The sequence below is a fragment of the Plasmodium vivax genome, chromosome 14 (genome assembly GCF_000002415.2).
Source record: "Plasmodium vivax chromosome 14, whole genome shotgun sequence".
NCBI classification, from domain to species: Eukaryota; Apicomplexa; class Aconoidasida; order Haemosporida; family Plasmodiidae; genus Plasmodium; species Plasmodium vivax.
This window is the reverse complement of record NC_009919.1, coordinates 637,797-659,557: the sequence shown is the minus strand read 5'-3', so window position 1 is coordinate 659,557 and position 21,761 is coordinate 637,797. Positions and strand designations below refer to the sequence as shown.

At 46.2% G+C, this 21,761-nt stretch overlaps 4 protein-coding genes across 4 annotated transcripts, besides 10 other annotated features; 3 read left to right on the top strand and 1 right to left on the bottom strand.

The window, feature by feature from the left end:
* Positions 1-171: 171 nt before the first annotated feature.
* Positions 172-279: a microsatellite.
* A 1,304-nt stretch (positions 280-1,583) lies between these two features.
* On the bottom strand, positions 1,584-5,595 carry PVX_122520 (hypothetical protein, conserved; the record flags this gene model as incomplete). Its single annotated transcript, XM_001617017.1, has 1 exon — positions 1,584-5,595. The coding sequence occupies exon 1, from the start codon at positions 5,076-5,078 to the stop codon at positions 1,584-1,586; it is 3,495 nt and encodes a 1,164-aa protein (XP_001617067.1). The 5' UTR covers positions 5,079-5,595.
* Positions 3,002-3,093: a microsatellite.
* Positions 3,329-3,367: a microsatellite.
* Positions 3,431-3,450: a microsatellite.
* Positions 5,596-6,304: 709 nt separating the features above from the next.
* Positions 6,305-7,507, top strand: PVX_122515 (hypothetical protein, conserved; the record flags this gene model as incomplete). Its single annotated transcript, XM_001617016.1, has 1 exon — positions 6,305-7,507. The coding sequence occupies one exon, from the start codon at positions 6,305-6,307 to the stop codon at positions 7,505-7,507; it is 1,203 nt and encodes a 400-aa protein (XP_001617066.1).
* Positions 6,409-6,559: a microsatellite.
* Positions 7,508-8,693: 1,186 nt separating the features above from the next.
* Positions 8,694-19,385, top strand: PVX_122510 (hypothetical protein, conserved; the record flags this gene model as incomplete). The annotated part of the gene is made up of 2 exons (XM_001617015.1): positions 8,694-9,848; positions 9,985-19,385. Exons 1-2 carry the CDS (start codon positions 9,335-9,337, stop codon positions 19,383-19,385), a joined length of 9,915 nt encoding a protein of 3,304 aa, XP_001617065.1. The 5' UTR covers positions 8,694-9,334.
* Positions 9,557-9,625: a microsatellite.
* Positions 10,348-10,369: a microsatellite.
* Positions 11,454-11,474: a microsatellite.
* Positions 11,655-11,683: a microsatellite.
* Positions 17,187-17,208: a microsatellite.
* A 762-nt stretch (positions 19,386-20,147) lies between the features above and the next one.
* On the top strand, positions 20,148-21,331 carry PVX_122505 (septum formation protein Maf domain containing protein; the record flags this gene model as incomplete). Its single annotated transcript, XM_001617014.1, has 1 exon — positions 20,148-21,331. Exon 1 carries the CDS (start codon positions 20,501-20,503, stop codon positions 21,329-21,331), a length of 831 nt encoding a protein of 276 aa, XP_001617064.1. The 5' UTR covers positions 20,148-20,500.
* Positions 21,332-21,761: the final 430 nt, after the last annotated feature.

The following is a 21,761-nucleotide window of genomic DNA, read 5'->3' as shown; positions in this document are numbered from 1 at the left end:
ACGGGCGAACCCCTCGCGATGGGATCTTCACAAAACTACCGAACGTGCTGCGGCTTGGAGAGCATCTCTTCAGCGTGGGAAGGCAGAAGGCACACCTTTGCTGGCTAAGCTGGGGTACCATACAGTACTCGCCAATCGGTAGAAAAAGCGAGTTTGCTCAAATAGGGAGAGCTAACCACGAAGGATCCTCTCTTCGATGAGTTACGCCGCAAAAACGGTTGGGCAACACTCCGCATTGGGGAAAGTGGCACGTACCTACGCGTACAGCTCAGGTTCTACTGCGTAGGAATCACGCATACAAAATGGCAAACCCGCAGAGAGAATTGCAAGCAGAGCGGCACGCACGCACAATGGATCCGCTTATGCAAGTGACTTTTCAGATGCGCAGCTGTATGCGCGATGGTACAGGTATTTTACTGTGCGCACTTGCGCGGCATGGCGAAATGTGGGCACGATATATATATATATAATATATAACGCGCCGCTCCCGCTGGGGAGAATCTTCCTGCCGTTTTGGCGGACTTGCTTAAATGTCCCCGCCCCTTTTTTAGGGTTTTTTTTTCCCCTTTTTGCGCTCACATGTAACTCAACAGCAGCAGTAGGAAGTGCCTATGCGGGTGTTTGAACAAAATTTTGAGGAAATAAAAAACTGCATTGATCACTATGCATACGTATATGTATACATATATGTACGTGCACATGCGCATTAAGAAGCATTTGTCGAAGGTTCTGTGCTGTGAATTGTAGCAGGTTGAGAGGCGCATTTTTGGGGTCACTTCGCGTGGGGGGTGAGCGTTCCTGCGGTTGCTGCGGTTGATGTGGTTGCCGATGCGGCTACCGAGTCGCTGCCGATGTGGCTGCTTTGTGAGCTCCTTTGTGCGCCGCTTCCTTCTTAAGTGGGAAAAGGCTCTGTTGAGTTTCACTTGGCAAAACGTTACGCAGGGCAAAGGGTTGCTCTGAAATGGGGCAAACGGTTGGGCGAAGGTCTGTGTGTGCTTATCGGTTTGGTTAAGCAGTTCGGTTTGAGAGAAAATGGGAAAAAAAAAAAAAAAAAAAAAAAAATATACACATAGGTATATCTATAAATATATCTGCAAATATATGCAATTCAAACTGTTCAGAGGGGCTTTCCTCAAAATCGGCTGAACATTTTTTTTGGTGCATTTTCCTTTTCACTGTGGTGGTTATGTGGTGAAGGGGGGAAAAAAAAACAGGCATAGACACTGGTGCCTCGGGGGGGGCAGGCACATATGTGTGCATGTACAAATGCATGCGCTGCGGTGGGACGGACGGGTAGCGGCTTCGCCACCCTGCTCTGCATGTGGCTTCGTTGCGCCTTCGGGTTAAGCCGCTTCTTCACGTGGTTTCCTCATGAGACTTGTTTAGCGCACCATTTGGGTGTTGCTTTCTCCGTATGAGTTGTCCCAGGTGATCTCCCCGATTGATCTCCCCGGTTGATCTCCCCGGTTGATCTCCCCGGTTGATCTCCCCGGTTGATCTCCTCCTTGTGATCCACCCCATGCATCACGTCGCCAAAGAGCCCACTTGGAAAAAAAAAAAAAAAAAAAACCAAACAAGCACCATCAGGCCGCTTTCCTCACCATTTTTGTTTTAACTTTTAAGTATTTATTATTATCTTGATTGGGGCTCATACTGTTTGGCTTGTGCGTTAAGTACCTATTTCGCTGCTCCTGTGGGGAGTCCTTCTTCGTGTACTTGAGATAGTTAACGCCTGGCGGGGGTCCTCCGCTTCTAACTTTGCTGTCATGCGCAAAGGGGGGAACAACCCCCCCGCTCTGCATACCTCCACCCGCGCGAACCATAGCGGCCTTGTTAATCTTAATTTTGATGTGTGACTCAGTATACGTTTTGAAGTGCTCCGCTAAGGCCTTAATATCATAAGCGGGCTCTCCTTCCCCCCCAGGGGGTGCCTTTAAAAACTCATCCCACATGCCATCATAGAAAGACAAAACCACGTAGTTATCACACTGAAACACTTTATGCTTCAGTTGTATTTCCCCCATGATGTATCCACTGCACCTGTGGATGGGAGTGCTCGGCAGAGGGTCAACGATGACGTTGTAGTCGGAGAGCAAATAGGGCATTATATACAGCTGCTTAAATTCTACATTTTTCTGGTACTTTAATTTTAGGTAATTGAAAACGTCTTCGTAGGGAACTTTGGAAGTGTGCTGCTCATTTATCAGCTTCATTTTGTAGTGAAAATAGGAGGCGTTTAGCAGGTACTGAAATGTTTTGAGAAAATGGCTAGCTGGGTTAGTATTCTTATTGGCGTAGCTGCTGAGGGAGGGGTCCTCCGCTAGCTGGCTCCTCCTCCAGCGAGTTACATAACCGAACGAATTTCCGTTGGAAAAATTATTCAAGTCGATGCAGTTAAGCATCATGGCACACTTCAATATTTCGTACAACAGCTCATACTGCTTTTTGTTGAAGGCCCTCACATCCTCTACGATCCTTTTTATGAGGAAGAACCAGGACAGTGGGCAGACGTAATTGGTCAGCAGAAAACTGTATGATAGGTATAGCAGCAGTTTTTTGTTACACGTGAGGACTGTTTTGCGCACGTCTATAAATTTCCACAGATTTAGGTTCTTCCTCCCGGCGATTCCGAAGGCGAGTGCGATGTCAATTAGGTAGTTGGCGTCCACCTGCGGGGGGTGCCTCGCACGGTTTGAGTCGCGCTCCCGGGGGGGGATATCTCCAATTGTGATATCTCCAATTGTGATATCTCCAGTTGTGATCTCTCCAGTTGTTATATCTCCAATTTCGCTCCCCCCCGGTGCGCCCCCTTCCCCTTCCTCGCCGCCCCTCGCGCTGCCCAACCTTTCGCCGATCACATTTTCCAAGAAGGTGAACATCTGCGTTGTATGGTTCGGGTGAATACTCAACGACAGTATTATTTTCGAAATGTTCTCCTGCGTCAATTTGTGTTTATTCATTTTTATTTTTTTTTCAAATGCCTGTACGGTCTTATGCTTTACCGCGTCGTTCTTTATGTACAGAAGGTACAGACTCAGGAGGGATGGGAAGTGCGAAATGCTGTTAACGCAGTTATCACAGAATTTGATCACTTCTTGCGTAAGGGAGTTTTTCTCTGCCTCCCCTTCTGTACTTATGGCCGATCCTTTTTCGCCATCTCCATGGGGGATGTTACCCATTGTGGTGAAGTTTTGCCTCTCCGCGAGTGTCTCTGGGGTAGCTCCCCCACCGGTGTCTTCATGAGCCCCCCTTTTCTCCGCCTGACTCGGTAGAAGAGGGTCATCCTTCCCATCGGTATTGCTAACTGAGGATGGGGACAATTTGCTGACAACTTCGTGCAGGCTTAGATACACCGCTGCGAGGTTATTCGGGGTGATCAGCTCGCTATCGTTTTTTACTTTGCGGAGAATTTTGCTGACCAGCGGGGTGCCGCGGTTGCCCTCCATGGTGATGCCATCTGCGGTGATTCCCTCCACGGTGATGCCATCTTGGGTGATCCCCTCCACCTTTTTTGCCCTCTTCAAATAGTCTGCTAGCAGCACCAGCTGGTCCTCATTCATGTGGTCCACTCGGTTGTGCAGCACTTCGTTTAATTTTCTGCTCATCGCTTCGTCAGCCCCGTTTAGGTAAACGTTCGCCACGCATAGGAGAGCATCCGTGGGGAGTTCGTTTCGATTTTTTTTCAAAAAGGTCACCACCTTATCTGTGTAGTAGAAATCCATTTTGTGGTGAAAATTTTCAATGTACTTAAAAATTGTCAAAATTTCATCACCTTGGAGTTTTTTTCTCCTCTCTTCAGTGGGGTCATAAGTATATTTTGAGGCGTCTCCAAATTCTTGGCTCCGCATCACCGTTGCTACTTCCATGGGGTTAGCCCCTTCATCATGCGAGGTGACCAAATTGGTTACTTCCCCATCGGTGTAGTAGTCCCCCTTCTCGGAGCCACTTCTAAACAGCCCATTGTTGCTACTTCGTAGGGTCCATTTCGAGGAAGTGCCCTCAAACAGGTCTGCAAAGGTGTACTTGTTACCCTGCGAGGGGGGGCTCAAATGGGATGGTTTTCCCGTAAGCAGGTCACCTCCATACGCCTTCTTCATCTTATCATCCACAGTTAAGGTGAGGTAGCCATCCACTTCCTTCTTATAGAAGTGCTGGTAAAAGGACTGTATGATGTAGAATGCCTGCCCCGTTTTCAAACTGTCCAGTTTGTCCATATGAAGGTAAAACCTCTCCAGCAGGAGCTCCATAACGTCTAATTTTAAAGCGTACTTGAGATAGTACAAATATTTTAAGAGGTCGAAAATATTCCGTTCGTTAATGAGGCAGAGGTAGTTCTGTATGTACCTCTCCACGTGGGTAAAGTACTCCTCAAAATAGCTGTTGTATTTTTTCACTCCATTTTTTGTGTTCAAGTAATCCACTGGTACGCAGCTATCCAAATGGTGCGAAGTCCTCTTTAACAAAATGGTGCACAGGCTTTTTAGCACCTCCAGGATGGCGTGTATGGTTAGGTTTTCACTTCTCAATCTGTTTAGTATTTTATTTATTTTTATTTTTTCATTTTCTGATTTTTGCGCTATGTCTAGATAGTCGTGTAATTTGTCTATGTACAAATTGGGGCTTCCACTTCCACTCTGGGGGGGGCCACTTCCCAATTGGTCGCTTCGGAGGTTCTGCCACTGGCTTTTGCTGCCACTTGGGGGGCTACTACCGCTTACACTTTGCAATCGGTTTGGTAAAATTTTGCTACTGTAATGCTGTCCTTCGTAGTAACTGGTGAGGTTCCTCCTATCGCTCTGCACATGTGTGTGGTGAGCCGTGTTCTCTTCCCATCGGCCATCCCTCTTCCCCTTCGCGTTAGAAGCGCTAGCACGTGGGTTGTCTTTACTTATTTTGCTGCTTGTGAGGTACACCTTGCTGTCCTTATTCCCGCTGTGCGAGTTGCTCGCTTCGGGTGCCCCCCCGCCATTTCCCTGCAGACGCCTCGTTTCAGTGTCAATCCGCTTTAGCCTCTTCAGCTGGCGAAAAATGGTTAGCTCGCGCTCAATTCTGAGGAAGACGTTCCTGGGCGGTGTCATGCTACAGTTGGGGCGAGGGACTAATCGGGGGAGACGCGAAGCATAGTAGGCGTTTACCCCCCTGGGGAACACCTAGATGTGGGTGCAACTCGCTAAAGGGACAGCACAGCCAAGGGGATCATTCAAAATGGGGGCGACAAAAAAAAAAAAGAGTAACCCTAAATGATGCCAAGCTGTGCGCTTAAATTATGTAGGTTAAAAAAAGAAGAAAAAAAGGTCCTTTTCGTTGTTCTCTATACAAAGCTACAACGGGTTCAGGGTCCCACCGCTCCTGGGGAAACACGATTAAAGGGGGGATGTGCCTCCAATGTACCGCAGGTGCATCTCGAAGGCAGTAAGGAAGTGACGCGATGGTGACATCTCATTTCAGTAGAAACACCCATCACGTAGGGTGAAACGAAACACCCTATCTGGCAAAGCGCAAAAAAAAAAGGGGAAGGAGCAAACATTCGCTCATTAAGTTAACACAGCTAAGGTGTATAATGTAGAGCGTTCAGGCGCACATACCGCTTATCACAAATGGAAAAAAAACAAAAAAAAAAATTAATCAACAAATGAGCTAAGGGGGAAAAAATAAACGGGCCATACTTCGTTGATAAGCACATTCCGCAAAAGTTCCCCGGAGAAAAATGTACTCCAGAAAAATTCACGCTGTGATGAAGGGTGCAAAATGTCGATCTTTTTTCGCATTTTCTGAGGGGATTGCCCTGATGGAAAAATTCAAAGCAAAATTGAGGGGAGAAGCTGAGGGGTAAAATTTAGAAGCACTGTTGGAAGCACTGTTAGAAGCACAATTTGGGCTCATTTGTTCCCTCCGCTTCTTCCCTCCGCTTCTTCCCCCGCTTCTTCCCCCCTACGCAGAAAGGCACAGGCTGCGCATCCCTGACATACATGTGTAAGCAGTGCCAATTTTCGGTGACATTCCTCCTGCTCTTGCGTTTCCGCGTAGGGGAGGGGCTCGAAAGGGGAGTATCGCTCGTGAAGCGTTCCTTTCCCCCGTTCAGGAGGGTCCTCCTCCCGCGGCGGAAGGGCGTTGTGCCACTCCCCCGCACAGCTTCTTCCCCCCTGTATAACTTCCTCCCCCCTGTATAGCTTCTTCCCCCCTGTATAGCTTCTTCCCCCCTGTATAGCTTCTTCCCCCCTGTATAGCTTCTTCCCCCCTGTATAGCTTCCTCCCCCCAGCACAGCTTCTCCCCCCCTGTGTAGCTGCCCAGACGCCCCGAAAGATGAGCTCCAAAATTTGGAAAGCCATCCTAAAGGACGACGTGGCAAAATTCAAGAACATCATAGAAAGCGAAGGCGATGTGAACCTAAACGCGTACAACAAGGAAGGGCTAACGCTCCTACTATATGGGATCGAAAAGGGGTGCGCGGAATGTTGCTACTACCTCGTCAGTGAGCGTAATGTGAATATTTTTTTAAAAGATAAAAAGGAGAAGGACAATGCCCTGATGAAGTGTATGGTGCTTGGACATGACATGATCAACGTGAGTAGATTATTAATAGACAAAAAAATTGATGTAAATGAAAAAAACAAAAATGGAAAAACGAGTCTCCATATAGCTAGTGAGTATAACTACGTTAAAGGGATAGAACTGTTGATAAAGAATCATGCCCATATTAATGCCCTAGATAATGCAAATAATACTCCCCTAATGTGTTCTATTAAGAGGAGCAAAGAAGAAGCGGCCATTTTACTCATCGAACACGGGGCAGATGTTAACATAAAAGACGAGGATATGAATTCCGTTTTGCACATATGTGCGAAGGAGCACTTAGGAAATATAGCCCAGAGTATCCTACTCACACAACAGGTTGATATTAAAAATTGCCTGGACAGTGAGAATAATTCCCCCCTACATATAGCAGCAAAGGAAAACCAAAAAGGTCTATGCCACCTATTTTTGAAGTACAAATTTGATGGGGGCTTAAAAAATAATTACAACGAAACGTATGACGATATTTTAAAAAAACATGAAGAAAATGATATTTTGAAAGAGGAAGAAAAAAAAAAAAATTATCAGGAGAAAGAAATCCGGAAGAGGAAGAACTACGAAGAGGCAATGCTAAAAACAGATGTCTCCCACTTTCTGAAGATGCATAACTTAGAGTCCCTCATTCCACATTTTTACAAACATAATTACCTGTACGTTGATCAGGCCTTCCTAAACGTCAATGATGCTACACTGAAGAAGATGAGCCTCAGTAAGGAAGAGCGCCACCTGTTTTACCAGGCCATCGATAGGCATTACTCTCAGTTAGAGGACGAACAGAACGAGCAGGAGTTGGCTAACCGCCAGCTGCAGGAGGAGCAGCGCAGGACCAGGCGCTTGAAGTTCGTTTCTTACGTGGTGTCCCTGATATTTACCGCCATCTTTATTTATAGCCTCGTCGTGTCCCTCCTCAAGCGGGGGCGCGTCTTCTTTTGAGAGGAAGAAGTGGAATGGGAAGAAGCGGAATGGGAAGATGCGTAACGAGCGGTGGCACAGCGCACCTGTGTGGTCTCACCGCGGAGTGGACCCACAGTAACCATCGCCATCACGTGTGCAGCTATTTCTCCAAGGCGTATTGCCCATTTGTAATTGGCACCCCGTAGGGTTACTGCACTGCCTAACCCTTGGCATGGAGGCCGCCCACATTTTGCGAAGTACTCCATTTTGCGAAGAAGAGTTTACCTCCCCGTTCGTGCATCTTCACCGTGAACTGCGTCCCACCCTTTGTTTGTTGCTTTTTTTTTTTTTTTTTTTTTTGTTCCATTTTGTTGGTTCATTTGTGGCAGTTTGGTAATTTGCCAATTTGGAAATTTGCCCATTTGCCCTTTTTCCCCCTTTCGACTTATTTCCGCCCGCGCTCCGGTTCAACTTTTCCATATCGCCGTCCCAATTTGTTCCTACCGGATGAGCACTTTCGAGGAAATGAACACCACTCAGCGGGGGGGTGGCGACTCTAAACGGGTGGCCTCTTTAAACGCGTGACCCCTTCTCTCGGCATGAAAGATGATGGGCTCGACCTGAGCAGCATTGTAGCTTAAGGCGGTGTGAAAACCATTTGGCAGAATGGAAAACGTGAAGGTGAAACGCTAATGCGGGTTATGCGGACAGCTAGTCGGGTCGCCACATGGCGAGCCTTCCATTTGTCACTTTTTTGTTTCTCCCCAAGTGCTCTGCCATGGTGTGCGTTGGGTTCTACAGAAAGGGTCAAACAGGGGAAACCAAAACGAAATGAAACAAACTGTAAGAGGCGTTCCTCACAGACCGGACAAATGTTAGTACCTCTCAGCGTTCCCCACTGCGCATTCATTTGGCTGCCCCACGTGGGGACGGAGTGGCGCTACGCGGGGACTCCCGCACACATGAACGAAGCTATCCTGGCGGCGTTTCTAAAAAAGGGGAGCAGGCGATTTTGCGGCTGTTCGTTACATGCATAAGTGGTATGCGCCACGTACGTAGCAATATGTATGTATGCATATATGTTTTTTTTTTTTTTTTTTTTTTTTTTCAAAATGAGAGAAAAGCGCGCCTCCCACTTTGGCGAAAACGCAAAAGGGCCGCGTTCCCTTTTCGCGAACTCACACGGGGAAAGAATTCAGCACTCCGCGCGGGTGCATAAAGTGTACGAATGAAAAGCAGGACTGATAGGGGGTATAGATTCGTTTCCATTTTTGCATTCCCCTTTTTGAGCCGCAAATAGGGGAGTATCCCTCGTTGTGTTGCTTTGTTTTTTTTGTTTGTAACGCTTAAGTAATTGCGAAGGGGAACCCCAGCCTGTAAAGTAACTCCCCATTTGGTGTTACTAACTTCTCTGTTGGCACACGAAGGCACGCCCGTTCGCAGGAGTGCAGAGAGGCGTGGTTCGCGGCCTACCTAGCAGCACGCTGAGGAGGCTTCCCCCCCGGGTTTGTTCACACAGATGTATGTTTATACAAGAGCGTGCGTATGTTTGACTATTACATGCCTGCATTGGGGCCTACCCGTGGTGCCCGCCCCTTCTCTTTGAGACTTCCCAATCGGGGCAGCCCGCCATGATACATAAGGGTATCCATGCCCACGGGGAGAGAAGAAGTCACGTAAAAAGAACAACTTTGTATGAGCTAGGAAAAGGCTTGTCAGTGTGTTGGGGAGCCAATTCTTTTGGAGGAGACCACCCCAATATATGCTCCTTTTCACCTAGCGGACGCATGACCACTTTTGCTTGACGGACTCAATTTGTGACCCCTCTCCCCCCCCAATTGCTGCCACCTCCCCGCTGATGAGAAGATGGCGGCGGAGGGAGAGCAGCAGCACGTGGAGGGGCACAAAATGATGAGGCATCTTAACGAGTTAAAAAGGAGCTACCACATTACGACGAAGGAGTATGAAAATATAGTGAACATCGGTGTACAGAACAATGTAGCGAATATTAGGATAATAAAAAATTTGTTCATTTTAAATACCCTCATCCATCAAGTGAGTAGAAAGCATTTGATGGATGCCTTTGAAAATGTAGATAATACGTTAATTTTTATTTTAAAAAAAAATAATACCAATTTTGTCTTAAAATTGGTAGGCATATTTTCCCTAAACCTGTGCTCCTACACAAGCTATAATATTAGGGACCTGTATGGCAGGCTATTTAAGATGACGCTTAACAAGTCGGTGGTTAACTCCCCAAGTGAAGTGAAAAGGCTGCATGAGCACTTGCTAAAAAATGTACTTGTTTTCACATCCCTAATTGTGTCACATGTGCATGCTCGGATCGCCCCCCACATTTCCTCCCTGATTGAGTATTCAAGTAACGCTCACCGCGAGGGGGCGGCTCCCGGATTGGCGGTGGCCCCCTTCGTCCGTTTCTGCCCTGTGCACCCATTTACTATACCGCTACACACACACCATGCCGCTATACACCACGCCGCCTTCCCCCCCCCCAGGAAAAATAAAAAAATCGGAGAGCCAGGAATGCAAGTACTTCTACCTCCAGTGCTCAAACAGGATAATCAAAACGGAGGGAATGACCCCCCCCGACAGTGAAAAGATGTACAAATTTTTGAAAAGGCAATTTAATGAAAAGGATGAAATAATTAAATGCAGAATTGTTAAGTGCCTCACGTCTATGTTTATTATACACCCGGAGTACTCCCTCCTGGAATTTGACTTTTTTGTAAATTGCATCGCTGACGATACGTACGTGAGTACCTATATCTGCCTGGTCAACATCAGGCACATCATCAAGCTGCTCACGGTCATCTTCTGCAACTGCGCCAATGTGAGGTATAGCCGAGGTGTGAACGAGCACGGGGCAGGGAAAAGCAGCTCCAGAGATGGCGCAGATGGGGTGGGCTCAGCTGCGGAGAGGGAAGAGGAGGAGGAAGAGCAAGAGGAAGGAGAAGAAGTCGAAAAGGAAGATGAAGATGAGGAGGCAAACAGTGAAGATAACGAAAGATATGCACACGGGGAGGCAAAACGGATGAACCACAAAGGCAGCAAAACAACCGATGAGGGCAAAAAAAAAAGTTTTTTTTCCGACTTTTTAAAAATCGCAACAGACGAAATAATGTCTAAAATTAGCAAAATGAAAGTCGAAGAAAAAGAGGGAGGGAAAAACTACATCAAGCTGGATCATGTGGATGGGTTTTTATTTCTCAGTGATAACCTCTTTAATAAAAAAATTGTGAAAAATAAAAAGAGCGTATTATTTGTGTACGACTTTGCGTCCTTCATGGTCTATTTTAGGAGGACCCTGCTGAGCATGTTTAGCGACGTGCACCACGATTACACGGAATTGAAGAAGCTCCACTTTTTGAAGAAGCTGGAGAGGTTCGCTTACTACGCGGATGTGCTGCACCGCTTTGGGGCGAACGTGCACACCCATGGTTGGGGAGCAGTTCTATGCGCAGCTGGTGGAGGCAAAGTGTACGAATTTTTTAGAAAGCAGAAGAAGGGGTCCAGAATGAGGGCGGCGGCGGCGGTGCCTGCATCTGCGTCTGCATCTGTTGCCGCTAACGGGGAAGCAAGCGACAGCGATTCGTTTATCAATTACCTCCTCGAGAAGGACTACAAATTGATGAAAGAAAAGGAACCACTGCGTTATGACGATTCGCACATACCAGTTGAGGAAAAAAAAATCTTCAAAACGTATTGCTCCCTGGTTGGCAGTACCCTGGTGAGGAGCATTTTCTTCCAGTCCTTTAAAAAGTTGCTCTCCTTTTCGAAGAAATTCTCTGCAAAGTCAATCATAAAAATTGTCAAGCTGTTTCTGCACCTGCTCGATGTGACGTGCACAAATTGCGCCAAAAGGAAAAACGTGAAGAATCCGCTCCACACGAATAATATGGCAAATAGCTTAGAAATAAACTTCCTCCTCTTCTACTTCGTCGATATTGTGGAAGAGCTGGTCAGGAGGAGAAAAAGGGACACCTACACGATTGTTAAGGAGAAGGAGAGTAAGGTGAAGGAGCGGGAGAGGGAACAGTGCAACGTGGGTTACACCAACCAGTACGATGATCGGGTTGAGCGGAGGGGCACTACACACCAGGAGGGGGGGAAGGGCGCCCAGGGGGTGTACAAGGAGGAGGCCAACACGAACCAATCGTGTAGACCTTCCGAACAGTCGGAAAAGGGGAAAAGGGAGAGCAGCTCGTCATTTTGCGAAAAAGTAGACGATAAAGGTAGCAGCGGTGGGGAGAGAAATACCCACCAGGGTGGCGAAAATGGCAGGAAAAACTTCTTAAAAGTTGGTAGGGCAAACTGGAGTGAAGCCCCCCCAGCGAGTGACCCGCACGGAGGGAAGAATGACTCAAGTTGGTACAGCCCTAGGAGTAGCACGCCCAGTCAAAACGGGAGGGACTCAGAAAATGGAGGCAAAACGAAGGAGCCCACAGAAATGAAGAGAAAAAATAAAAGGAGCGATGAGAAGAACGCCGAAGAAGATAACAAAGTGAGGACCTACATACAAAATCAAGTGAAAAATTATTTAATACAAAATAATGATACCAATATGGATGTGAATGAAAAAAAAAAAAATAATATTCTCCTCAAAGGGTTGATCATTTTGTATAATAAAGTTATCCTAAACAATAGGAGCATAAAAAAGGAAAAATATGACAAGTACGAGAGCTTTTTAAAAATTATTCTGAACAATATGAATGGCGTGCACATTGATATAGATCTAATTAGACACATCATTCATTTATTTGTAAATGTATTTTTTAAGTTCCCCCACTACACCTACCATTTAATAACCCTGCTGGTGAATTACGTTACTATAATGAACGCCAATTTTATGACCTCCTTAACTCTGAACACGTTTGACGATATAGAAAAGCAAGTGAGCATCTTGATCATCAGCTCCCTCTCGTTGGAAAAAATTCTGTCCGCCTCCTCCAGGTTTTATAGGCTGTACCACTTGAACAATCTAATTCTTTGCGTTTTCGACATTTGCAAGTTGTTCTTATCCAAGGTGCAGACGCACCCTTTGAAGACCATCAACGAGCTGAGGAGAATAATCTCCTTTTCGCTCATTCGGGCCATCACGTCGGTGGTAGTGCACGAGGAGCTGCGCAACAGGCAAGGCGGGGGGAGCGGCGGGCATAGCGGTGATGGCCACCTCATAGCCAGCGACAGTGGTGTGTACCCACTTGGGGGGGAACCCCGCGCAACCGCGACCCCCCAAGGAACACAAAAACATTTGGCGAAACAAGAGCCCCTCTACGATAATGTCCTGTTCAAACTGCTGATGGACATCCTGCGCGAAATGCTCAACGAAATTGAGGAGGAAAAAATGAAGCGCTTTATCAGTTCCTATGAAGAACAAATGGAAAAAAAAAAAATGAACTCAGCGAATTTCTTTATTGTAGATAATTTATTCATCCTAGTGTACATCCTAAAAAGTGTCCACACCATTCTCGCATCAGACCTGCTCACCTTTTTCTTTTTTGATCATATTAACAAAATTATGAAGACCCTCTTCGATTTCTTGCGTCAAATATATAAAGTAAAGAAGGACCATTACGACAAGGGCTGTGAAAATTACGAAGCGCAATTCGGTGCGGTACCCCCCGTGAGGAAAGGCAAAGAGAAAAGCATCAACAGTGGGAGTTACTCCAAAAAAGAGGGAAAAAAATCCTTCCACTTTTTCGAGTACGGATTTACTCAAATGTGCAGACTGATTAACATTGAAAATGTTTTTTTGATTTTCCTAATTTACATGCTGAAGATTTTTTGCCGCCTCTTCAAATTTGTGAAGCAAAAATTGGGGAGGGGAACCAAAAGTGGAGGGTCTTCGGAGGACGCCGCGATTGGAAGAAGGGGAACAAAAAATGGAGGGTCTTCAGAGGACGCCGCGCTTGGAAGAGGCGGAACCAACCTGCGTATCGAATCTGTCGAGGAGCGGCCCCCGTGTGAGGGAAACTCCTGGGGGGGGAATTACAAACGGGGCAGCAGCAGCAGCGCCACTACAGTAGCTGCGACGGGGGAGGTCGCCACTGCTAACGCGGCCACCACCACTACTAACGCGGCCATCACCACTGCTAACCCCTCCACGGTGAGTGCCCCCCCGAAGCAACCGTTTGCCCCCATATGGGAGGCGCTGATGCAGGCCAAGTCCCGCGAGGGAGCGCCCTTCGAAGTGTTCCTAGAATTGCTGATCCACTTGGTGAAAAACAAAGACAAGGACATTTTCAACAACGCAGTTGTTAACATCCTGCAGAGGGGAGAAGCAAACCGGAGGGAAAAGAAAAAAAGGAAAAAGTCCACTACCCATGTTGGGAAGAGGAAGGGGCAACTGTTCGGGGAGGAACCCGAGCTGGACGTCCTAAACATGCTGACGAACAACTACGAAGCCTATTACGAATTGGTGCTAATCCATTTCGTGCAACTATTCCAAGTGTACGTAGAAAAAAAAAAATATTTCAACGTGATCATAAAAAATATCTACAGGTGTATCCTAAATGTGGACTTAAACAAAAACGAGTTAATAATTTATTTGCTAATTTTGGATAACTTTTTGAAAGCCAAATTTTTTAACAAAAAAAAAGGAAAAATATTCAAATGTATGCTGCCCATATTTAATGTACTAACTAGCCATTTTGTTAATCAAAATAGCGGTCTTGTAAATATTCTTTTGATAAAAAATATGACTCATTTTATTTGTCACGATGATAATATAGATTCCTACATCTTCAGTTATGTAGCGAAACTGTACCAGGCGTACTCCAGGCAGATCCTCCACGAGCAACATTTGAGTATCGTTTTTTCCACCCTTCTAAAAAGAGTCATTTTGGCCTACATCAAAATTGAGGATAATAATTCGTATGGGGGGAAGAGTATGATTACTACTTCGAAAGAACACAAGATGGCCAACGTAGGGGGGGCATTCCCCTCTAGCAATTTAAGTGCCGGCTCCCTATGCAGCAGCACCTTTTTGGACACCCCAAGCAGTACACGTAGTGGAAGCCGTCTCGCCGCTAAATGGAGAGCCACAAAAAATTGCAAGCCAAAGAAGGCCATTCTCACCATGGAAAACTTCCGAACGTTGGACCTATGCCAACCGCTGTCCCTTTTAGGAAGACGGGTGAGGAGAAACCCCTGCAGAGGAATCAAATTTATTGAACTGAACAACTCTGCGAAAAAGGGGAAGTTTGCAAAATGCTCCAGCAGTGGTGTAAGAAGCCACGCACCGGGTAGGATAAGCCATTCGGACGGACTAGCGAATGCGAAACTGCTTGGTCAAAAAAAGGGAAAGATCCTAGAATTCTTCGATACCTACCTGAACATGCTGAAGGTAATTCCTCACGATAATAAAGCATTCGCGCTGGTTTTGAGAAACTTCAACGTGGTGGTAAGAAAGATGCACACGATAGTGACCCTGTGCAGGGTTAGGGACTGCCTGGACGTCGTGCTGGCCTACATACTCAAGGCGCAGAACGCGAACACGTACCGGTTCGAAATTGAGCGCGGGGGGGGCGTCATAGGGCTGTTTAACAGCCTGCTGAGGGTGCTGCGGGGTGGCGCCATGAGAAGCGGCATGGTAAGCGGCATGCGGAGTGATGGCATGCGGAGTGATGGCATGCGGAGTGGTAGGAGGGACCACAGACCTCCCACCTGTAAGAAGCGCTCCACGGGGAAGAAGCCCCCCCCCTCCCAGAGACAAACGTGCTTCGAAGTGGAGAGGCAAATTCTGAACATTTTCGAAATTTTCCTAAGTTGCTATGAAAAGAAGACGGACCGCCGCCTATTCACCACGATTAGCAGCCTGTTCCGCTTAGTGAGGAGGAGCAAATTGGAAAAGTTTATGAGCAGAATATCTGTGCTGCTACAGAGGAACATATTTCTGCAGAGCGATAGGAATAAAATTCAAGTTGCAATAAAATGCGTGTGTAAGTTGCTGAGGAAAAAGGTCCAAGTTCCTCTAAGCGACAATTTCGATTATCACCTGCTGGTGATTTACAACCACCACAGTGAAGAGCAGATGCACAAGAGCTTCACAGATTTGCTGAAAATGAGGATCCTCACCTACGGGTTTTATAACGTTAACCAGTGGGCCAAATTATTTGACAGAATTTTGAATTGTAAAAATGTGTTCCTCTATGATCTCATCAAGTATCGGTCCAAGGGAAGGTACCCCAAATATGAAAGCCATGATGGTAGGAGAAATTCGCCTGAACAGGATGGCGCCAAGGAAAGTAACTTACTAACCAGTGAGAAGCAGCCAAGTGAGGAACTGAATGGCTGCTCCATTTTCCACACCTCCCTGTTCTGCAAACATTTTGCCTACAATAGGCACATCAATTTAAAAGAAGAAAATGAACCAACGGGGGGGAACAAGGCCATGTACTTTTTTAACGTTTTCAAATTGAGGCAAAGTGATTTCACCTTCTCCTTTGACACGAAATATTTGGTAATGAAATTGTTGTTATTTTTTTTAAAAACGGTTAGTCTCTCCCCCCTTGTGTGTGTGCACAATGATGCGTACTATGTGGGGTATGTGAAGAAGCGCCTCAAGAAGGGGGGGGTGAGCGGCCAGGAAAAATCCATGAACGGCAGGATTGGTGATGAGGGAAACGTGAAGGGAGTTGCTCGAGAAAGGTACAACAAGAAGGGGTCCCCAAGTGGCAGCGGCAGGGGCAGCAGCACATGCACGCGAAGAAGCCGCGGCAGTGACAGCAGCTGCAGTGAGCTCGGGCCAGCCCACCAACCTAACGTATGGAATAAAATGAACAAAACGGAGTGTATACCCCCGCGGGGTGACCCCCAGTTGAGGGAAGGGAACCACCAGATGAAGGACCAAATCAGTTACATCGAAGATGTGCTCTTTCGTAGGAGGAGTGCCAAAGGGGAGACCAAAAAATGGGGGTCCACCCATAAACACATAAACATAGAAAATATTTTGAACAACTTTTCCCTGTACGATAATTTCGAACCATTGTTAAACATCATATTGCAGAATATAAATCATGGCATCCGATTTGACAAGTTGTCTAGACTAGCCATAAAAGCTTTGATTCGATTTTTAAAAATTTTTAAAAACTCCAAAATAATTTTGGATGAATTTTCTAGTACCCATGAAATTATGCTGCTCACAAATTACGAAATTAACATTTTTACCTCCTTGAAGATGTACTATGAGTCTTTTCATTTTTTGCATTTTAGCTACCTGGATGGCCATCCTCCCGGGGGGGATAATTCCGACGTGGTGGGAGATAAACCGGATGACTCTCTCCAATTTTCTCACTTTTTTTTGTACCCACTGATGAGGGTGTATAACTTATTTCTATTCCTAAATGAAATTGGGTTGTGCAATTCGCTCTCGAAAATTGTGGGACACTTTTTCTATTTCGCCATGAAGGGGGGACACACTGTTAGGGAAGAGCTCGCGGAGTGTACAGGATATGCACGGGGAAAAAACGACATGACAAACGGGGATGTTTCCACGAATGGGCATCACGCTTCTAATGGGGATGCTCCCCTACACGTGGAGGGAAAGAAGAAAATTCCTACAATAAACTCGTCGCTCTTCTTCTCCGAATTCGACTCCTGTGTGTACTACCTCTTTTCATACAAATCATTCTGCCTCTACGTAATGAACAGCAAGAAGGTCCAAAGGAACCTGGGCATCTTTAACATAAAATCGGTGGTGAAGAATATCAGCTACATTCTATACGACACTATTGTCCTGTATTTTTGGTCATTTGGGGATAGCAGAGGAGAGGATTTCCAAAAGGAATTGGTGCACAGATTTTTTACCTGCATGAACGAAAAGGCAAGAAGCTTATCCGTCTTCTATTTTAGCGCATTTGCAATTTTTTTGCAATTTTTAAATATCATAAGGAGGAGCAACGACCTTCACATAGGTGCGAACAGTTGTGCGCTCTTCAAAATATTAATATATTTTTTGTGTTACCATTTGAAGGAGCACAAGGATAGGTTAAAAGAGGAAACGAAGGAGATATACTTTGCGTTCATTTTCGGGTACTTAACTTTGACTGGGTTTGTTTCGGATTTGCCTCACCACGTGAGCAGCGCCATTTCGCACCAGGGAGATGTTACATTTTGCGAAACGCAGCTCTCCAATTCGGGGACCACTGACTGGAGGGGGAACAAATCTCATAGGGCTGAAAACGCAAGCAAAGGTAGCAGCGGTGGAGATACAGCTAACCCGGTGTCTCTGCCCAGTGCAAATGAGCAGATCTTTTACGACGAATCGAAGACTCCCTTTTTAGGAACCGTTTTGGATTACATTCTGAAACACTTGGTAACCTTCGTGAACGAAAGGGTTTTGCCAAACGTGCTCGAATTTGTCTCTGCCGCGCATGAGCACCTCGCAAAAAAGGTGCAGGGTGCAGGGGGGTCCCACCACCACAGCGTGCTCAGAAAAGTGTTCACATTGCACTTATTCGTATTGGGCAAATTTTTGACGAAGCGGCGTTGCGGCGCTGGGCAAAGAGGTGGGCGCGATGGGGAACTTCCAACCGCGCTGTGGAACTCCGTGCTCAGCTGCTACACCCTCCTGGGGAGGTTAGAAGGGGAGAAGGCGGTAGAGGCGAACGCGGTAGAGGCGAACTCAGCAGAGACGAACTCAGCAGAGACGAACTCAGCAGAGACTAACGCAGTAGAGACGAACGCAGCAGAGGGAAAGGCCGTAGGTGCAAATGTGAGCGAACCCAAAGTGGCGCGCCTGGCGCGCAAAATAAAGGCGCTGCTGCAGGCGCTGTGCCTCCAGAAGATGAGCCTCCTGAAGGAGGAAAAGCTGAGCACCAGGCTGCTGAAGCTGTTCTTCCAAAACTGCAGCGAAAGTGATGTGCAGAATTATCTGAGCCATATGAAAAGCTACGAAGGGGAAATGGCCAAAATGGTGAAGGGCCAAGATTTGACGCGCTTAAAATTATTTTACATAAAGGTGATCATTTTTTTACACCATATCAACACAACAGACCTGGTGAGTGGAAGGAGCAAGGTGCATTACACGCGAGAAATTTTGGACGTGTTTAGCGCCGCCTCACGTAGGATGAAAATGGCGTACCTTGAAATGGGCATGGAAAGGAGGCGAACTAATATAAGCCCCAAAAAAAAGGAAGAAAAAAATGGGCACACAAAGAACCAAATTATACACTCCTTTTTAAATGCCATAAAGAATATATTTACCCTTTTACTAAAGAGGGAAGATTCAATCGTTTTCTATTTTACGCAAAATTTGATAAACAATGATATGCTGCCCATCCTCTTGGTTAACCATCCCACGGATAGTGTGGACTACGAAGAATTGATACCACCTAATTCGTGCGAGGAAGATATGATCACCTACTCCTTCAGAATTTTAAATTTCTTTTTTGACACCTTCATCAGTCGGGAGGCTCTCGTGAGGAAGATCCTCATTCCGTACGTCACCTTTGTTCACCAAGTTTGCCGCGTGTGTGAGGCCAACAGGATTGACATTACGAAGTCTTTCCTGACGCTGCGGGCGGGTGGGGACAAAGCGATTAGCCCGTTAAGTATGGCAGAGGGGGGGTTGTCTGACGAGCGTTTGGCTGACCAACGTTTGGCTGACGGGGGGTTGGCTGACGGAAGTTCCTCCCCTCAGAACCGCTTCCCCCCCACAGCCGTGGTAAGCACGGGAAGCGGCACCATGACGATATACTTCAAAGAAGTAACAAACGTTTTTAGAAATGTGGCCTTTAAGAATGCCTCGTTTTTTAAGCACATCCTGGCGGACATCAGTGGGGAGGAGAAAGTCATGGTGTATAACCTCATCAAAGAGGCCATTGCTGTGGAGAAGCAGACGGAGCAGCGGAGTAAGCAGGAGGAGGAAAAGCTGGACTTTAGCTTTGTGAATTAGGAAGGCGCCTGAGGTGGTTAAGCGGGGTGTGCTAGGAGGGGTATACTAAAGCAGAGCGCCCTTTTGAGGAGTTTCTATGGGGATGTTTTTAGTGCCCACTTAGATGCCCCCTTTTTTTGAAGAAGCTTCCATTTTGGTGTGCCTTGCCATGCGCACATTATTGGCGAAAATGCCGCCCACCCGATCAGCAACTGCAGCAGGTGTACGGCAATTTTTTTCAGCCAGGTGAAATCCACAGATGGGTGTTCGCCACGTTTAGGCTCACCTTTAGCGCGGATGTGGTGAATCATTCTAGGACATCTTAACTGTGTATGTTCATCGGCTTATGAGCGCACCTCTACATTGAGAGCGCATGCATGGAGGAATAACCCCGCGCAGTCTATTTATTTGTGTACCAGGATTACTCCTCGGTTGCGTCTCCCTGCGTGGATCTGCCTACAAGCCAAGCTGCTTCTTCCTTCTTCACCCAAAAATGGCATTCGTCACACTGATGGGCCGTTCACATATACGCGCACCGCAAGCTACACATGACATAATTTTACCCTCTGTGAGCTTGCACAAGGATACCTTTTTCTCCCCTTTTTTTTTTTTTTTTTTTTTTTTATTTGCACTTTGTATGCCTCTCCACGCTGCACACTTGTTTGACCACTTCTGAGCAAAAACGGCAACACGTCAAAGTGGATATTTTTGAATCTGCAAAATTTTGTAGGCAGCGGGGGGAACCCCTTTTGCCAATCTCAAATGGGAAGTGGCTATTGGGTGAACAAAAAAAGATGAAGGAAAACACCTTGTGGTGGTTTTTTTTTTTGGTAACTGATTAGTATAATATGTATACAAAAGGGGGTCGTGATAAGCGCTATGCCCAGCGTGTTAAGCCTCGCTTAAAAGTTCAGCACCCCCAGGCAACTGTCTGCAGGAAGCTGCCCCGTCCCGTACATTTAGTGGGCCGTAAAAAGAAAGGGAAAAAAAAGAAAAAAATATCATTTTAATTGTTACTCACTTCGAGATTGTAAGCCCGGCAAAAAGGCATATCCAGCGCGACGGCATTGCCCATTTGGAACCCCCCCAAATTTGTCAGCCCCTTTCACTTTACCTCCTTTTCGCGCAAAACCCAAATGAAGGAACACTCGCACATCATCGGGTTAGGCGACTTCTTCGCAGATGCAAAAAAGTGTTGGGTTCTTCTGGCGAGTAAGTCCCCAAGGAGGATCGAGTTAATGAAATTAATGGGGGTATCAAATTTATACATTTGCGAATCAGGATTTGAAGAAAATTTAGATAAAAAACAGTTTGCCTCTGCTGAGCATTATGTGAAAGAAAATGCCTTACAAAAGGGGTTGAACGTGGCAAGTCATGTCTGGTTTGGGGACCAAGCGAATACTCACAGTGAGGGAAACGTTAAAGAAGAGGAAACAAAAAAAAGCACACAACAAGGGAGTGATAGCGGTCATTTGTCAATTGGCCAACCTGAAAACGAACAGCATTGCACAGATGCAACAAAAAAACATCAAGTGAAAAGTTTGCATAGCACCTATGACCCCATACCAAAGGTTATAATCTCATGCGACACGATCGTTACGCTGAAGGATGAAATAATAGAAAAGCCGCTCAACAAGGAACACGCCCGTGAAATTTTAAAAAAGCTATCATCCAATATCCACTGCGTTTATACAGCTGTCTGTATATTTTTACACAAAACAAAAGTGCCCATCACCTTTATCGAAAAAACAGACGTACATTTTGACGACTTGCTTGAGCAAGACATTTTGGAATATTTAAATTCGAGTGAACCGTATGATAAGGCTGGCGCTTACTCCATTCAGGGAGTCGGCTGTCAGTTTATAAAAAAAATTAATGGCTGCTATTACAACGTTATGGGGTTGCCAATTAATAAACTCTCCAAAACGTTGACGCAGTTGTGTGTGGAGGGGAAAATATCAGCTTGAAGGGCACGAAGAACGCGGGTGAATTGGCTCCCTAAGTGTGTATTTCGTCGGAGCGTGCCCCTGGGTACCGCTAACGTAGTGGTGTAGATTGCCTCTGCCCAGCTGTCTCACACTATGTAGCTCTCTACGCGCAATGAGTATTCCAATTGAGGAAAGACAAAAAAAAAAAAAAATGTTCTTTTTTAACCAAATGTGCAAAATGGAGAGGGAAAAAAAAATCCTCTAAAAGGAGACCTCCCCAGTGTATGTATTTATCAACGTGTGGAAAATCGAAAGGAGGCAAACTTCATCAAAAAAATATACCACAAAGTGTATTCCCTTTAGCTAGCACTGCTGAGGATAACACCCTTTTTAGGCAACACACACCACACGCACTGCTTTGCAGACACGCACAAATGGGGGAAAAAAAAAAAAAAAAGTTAACCAAATT